At 33.7% G+C, this 4,429-nt stretch overlaps 1 protein-coding gene across 1 annotated transcript in view; it reads left to right on the top strand.

Annotated features, from left to right (window-relative positions):
* Positions 1–2,942, top strand: part of LOC115222693 (potassium voltage-gated channel subfamily H member 1-like) — a 95,074-nt gene extending 92,132 nt beyond the window's left edge. The window contains exon 6 of the mRNA XM_029793013.2: positions 607–2,942. Within this exon, the coding sequence (XP_029648873.1) occupies positions 607–2,043 (1,437 nt within the window). The 3' untranslated portion in view covers positions 2,044–2,942. The remainder of the gene's footprint in view (positions 1–606) is intronic.
* Positions 2,943–4,429: the final 1,487 nt, after the last annotated feature.

Genomic DNA, 4,429 nt, shown 5'->3' with positions numbered 1-4,429 from the left:
AATCTCCAAAGCATGTTGTTTAGTGTCAAAGAAATTGCTACATTCATACTGTTTTATGGTTGTACTTCTTCAAGGTTCAAAAAAGAGCTAACTCCATTTAGCTGATCATTGTATCTTTTGAGGGAAGATATATTCTATGCCTATATGCTGAAAGTAGACGTCAAATACGTCTGCAGATCTTCACTTCACATATACAACTTTCCTGCTTTCAACCTGTGTATATGTGAAGTGAAGATCTGCAGACGTATTTGACGTCTATCTTCAGCATATAAGAATGATATCTTTCGTGCCTTTAAGTATAATTGAATCCTATAAAATTATATATCTCTATATATGTTTTTTACTTAAAGGGTTTTTATATGCTGGCCACTGATAAAATTCATTAATTTTAATGATTTTATCTTTTAATTTATATTTGTGCGTGTGTGTGTGTGGTGTGTGTGTGTGTGTGTGTGTGTGTGTGTGTGTGTGTGTGTTCTGAATGAATATACATGATGACAAAAAAAAGGAGAAAGAAAATGCAGGTACTGTTATTATATTATATAAACATTTTCTATTATGATAACTGACCTCTAATTACATTTTTATCTTTCTTCTTTTATATAGTTGGTATTCCGTAAGGTAGCGGATGTAAAGAAAGAGCGTGAATTAGCAGAGAAAAGAAAAAACGACCCACCTTTGGATTTATCGAGTGATCACCCGGTGCGAAAATTAATTTCTCGGTTCCGGAAAATTAGCGATGCCCGTGCTATACAAACAGACGCCGAGTTGGATGCGCAAACAAATAACAACCATAGTGAGGTTGATGGGCCTGGTAGCGAAGCCCGTGTGATTAATGTGTCTGAGAGTCCGCCTCAAACAAGTAATGTTCCTAAACTGGGAGGAGGAGGAGGGGGAGCTTCTAAATGGAATAAGTTTTTAGGTAAGGAGAATGGTAGGTCTTCAGATATTGCGAGATCATCTGATCATGGAAAACCAGATTATTATAAAACGACCGGAAGTAATGTTGAGCATAATATACAGTGTGAGGAACCTAAAATACCTGACATTACCAGCCGATCATCTGTGAAGCAACTTTCGAAATGGGGCCGAATAATGGCAAAGCAACAAGATACTATAGTCGAAGACCCTGAAGACGAATTGAAATCAAATCTACAGAAGAGTGACTCCACAGATAGTGGCATACTCAAAAGCAATGTAAAGCTTGATCAAATATCTGAAGAGCCACCAAATCACTTATCAACTAATGTTTTGTCGACTAAATTGGTAAGTGAGAATGAAAAAACTGATAGTACCGTTGCAGAAAATACACTTGGTGCTGGGTGGAGCGTTCGTTGGAATTCAAATGAACGAGGTTTGTCACTTGGACGACCAACAGAAAGCAGCGCTAAAGAAAGATTTTTTAATATTGGAAATGCTGATCAACAAGTAATGAACTTTCTGGAAGATATTCGTCTTGAGCAAAAAGAAGAATTCAAAAGCATTAATACTAGAATCAGTCGGATAGATGAGCAAATTGGCGAAATTCTACGACTATTTACTCCGTCTTCATCTCCATGTTCTTCAAGATTATCTAGTTTCCCATGTTCAAAATACAATTCTCCAAACACAACTGCCACAAATACAGAAGTTACGTCACCAAAAAATTATCTTTCTTCATCTCCAAATTGGAATTCATTAGAGAGTATGCATACAGTAAGCAAAGGTTCTTCTGTAACAGGGGAACAGTTTCTCAATATAGAAGTTTCTCCTATGCAGCATCAACCCGTAATGCCAATGGATCAACCAGTGCGAGATGAAAGTTTAGACTCAAACACATCAGATAATGCTGTCCAGGCAAAGCCAGATACACCAACAAGCCGAAGATCCAGCAAATCTTCAAATACGTCATGGAAAAGTTTCTCGAATGAAAATAGTAAGAAAAATAAGGCAAAAACTGAGAAAGGAAAAGAGGACAAAGTAAAAGAAACAAATTTCGGTGGAAGGAAAGTTGAAGACGATGAAAATATTCCTTTCAAAGATAAAGATCTAGATATAATGTAAATGTTTCAATTACATTTGCAAACCTGTTTGATTGTTATCCATATAGGATGAGTGAAAGCAAAATTGTGTTGAAATACAAAGTTAAACAGAAACATAATGAGCTATTGGAAGACAAAACATTCCTGATATCATTTGAATAAAATGATATTCTAAAGTCAGGAGAAACAAATTTTGAGAAGTATGGTTTCGAGCATTCCATCTGATAGCATCACAAAGAATTCCTTGGAAGTGTTCAAGTGAAGAAAGGCTGAAATACGGTTAGAATACTATTTACACAGTTATAACCAAATCTTAAAGGAACTGTAGATGATCGTTTGGTTAACGACATTATTTTAAATATTTTTTATTGAAACTACTAAAATGCATTTTTATTCATCATAATTATTGAAGTTTAATCTTTGTAGGCAACGGATTTTAAAATTTAGGACTTTATGCCTTACATATTTATCTATAAATTTGATTAATTCAAACGATATATGTAATTGATCATTTGTAACCGATTTGATAAGATTCTAACGAACGTACAGCTCGTGGTATTTTTTTTTCATACACATTCCAAACAACTTTAATACAAACTATCTACATAAAATATTTTAAAACTTTAAAATCACATTTATTAATATTTCAACTGCAATTTATTGCCTTTATTTGAAATTCTAAACCTTCTTTTTTGGTGTAACATTGCCACTCCAACAACAAACGTGCAATACATCATAACTATCTACCATCGACTATTAGATTGCTAAGGTGATTGTTTCCTTCACTATGTGTGATAATGTTGCTAACATCAACACGTAATGTTTGATTCTGTGTAGTGCCTTCCTGCAGTTGCAATCTTATACAAATCTCAACAATTCTACTATATATACATATATATATTATATATATATATTATATATAATATATATATATATATTATATATATATATATGTATATATATATATATATATATATTATATATATATTATAATATATATAATGCTTAATTATAGACATTCTGACCTCTTTAATACATTTTTTTTGCAAATTTAGCCGATAGAGGAAATCTGAGAAGCTTATACAACCGCTTACAATGAACAAGTATGAACTCTTTAAAAAAGTAGAACTATGTTATTTAAAAATTACGTTGAAAGATTACACTAAAAGTTTAATCAATCAATTAAACTTCGACCAAGCAAGTGTCGTAGAACAAGAGGTGAAATTTCAATGAGCTCAGCTTGTCATACACAGTCACATGACTTTGGTTCCAAACCGAAACTTCGTCTACACCACTTATGACCCTAGGAAAGTTGTAAAAATTTCATTTCCCATTTCCGAAAAAATGAAGAACCTTTGTGACAAGAAAATAGAAACATATATTAAATTGTAAATAATTTAATTTGTATAAAGTAGAATTTCATTCTACTTTATACAATGTAGAAAGATTTCTCCTGTAAGGCGGACACCAGTTAATTACTCCCACCACTCTCTCCTCATTTCTGTGATATTAATGACATTTTAGCAGCGATTTTTCCTCATTTCTGAAGATGATTACAATTGAATGGTGTTGCAATTATAATGATGACAACCATAATTAATACAAATACTACTACTGCTGCTGCTCTCGGTGATGATGATGAGGAGGAGGAAGAGGAGGAGGAGGAGGGAGGAGGATGTCGTAATGGTGGTGCTGGTGGGGAAGGCTCTGGTGATGAATATAATGGTGATAGTAATGGTGGTGGTGGTGGTGGTGGTGGTGTGGTGGTGTGGTGAAGGTTGTGGTGGTGATGGTGGTAGTGGTGGTAGTATCTTTGGCGATGATATAAATTTCAGCAAACAGTAGTTGGTTAAAGAGAGCTGCCTTAATCCTTATGTAAAAGCAACCATGGAAATCCTGAGATTTAGATTAGTGAATAATTGTTAAGACGCACTAACTTATGAAGATTAGCTGCAAATTATATACAAATCTACTACAATTTTTATTTCTGATTTTCCCCCTAAAATTTGATTTTAAATATTTATTCCCTTCAATTCTAACCCAACCAATGTTCATGGCTTCCAAAATTACACAGTCTCAAAATTGTAATGTGGTGGCCATTAGTGACTGACTGCTACAACAACGATAGTAGTAGTAGTAGTAGTAGTAGTAGTAGTAGTAGTAGCAGCAGCAGTAGCAGCAGTAGCAGCAGTAGCAGCAGTAGCAATATCATGTTCATTAAATCAAATAAAAAGCCAAGATTTTTCAGAAATTAAAAAAAATAAGAATGGGCTACTGAAAATTCTTGCTGCAAAAAATACATTGCATTTTCCAAGCATTACATGAAATAAACAGAAGGGCACAACTTGCAGACTTTAAGAATATTGTGTGAAGTGTATTTTATATATTGTGTTGCTCGGCAATACAGA

Source organism: Octopus sinensis, linkage group LG20, assembly GCF_006345805.1.
Source record: "Octopus sinensis linkage group LG20, ASM634580v1, whole genome shotgun sequence".
NCBI lineage: Eukaryota > Metazoa > Mollusca > Cephalopoda > Octopoda > Octopodidae > Octopus > Octopus sinensis.
This window is presented reverse-complemented; position numbering and strand designations above follow the sequence as displayed.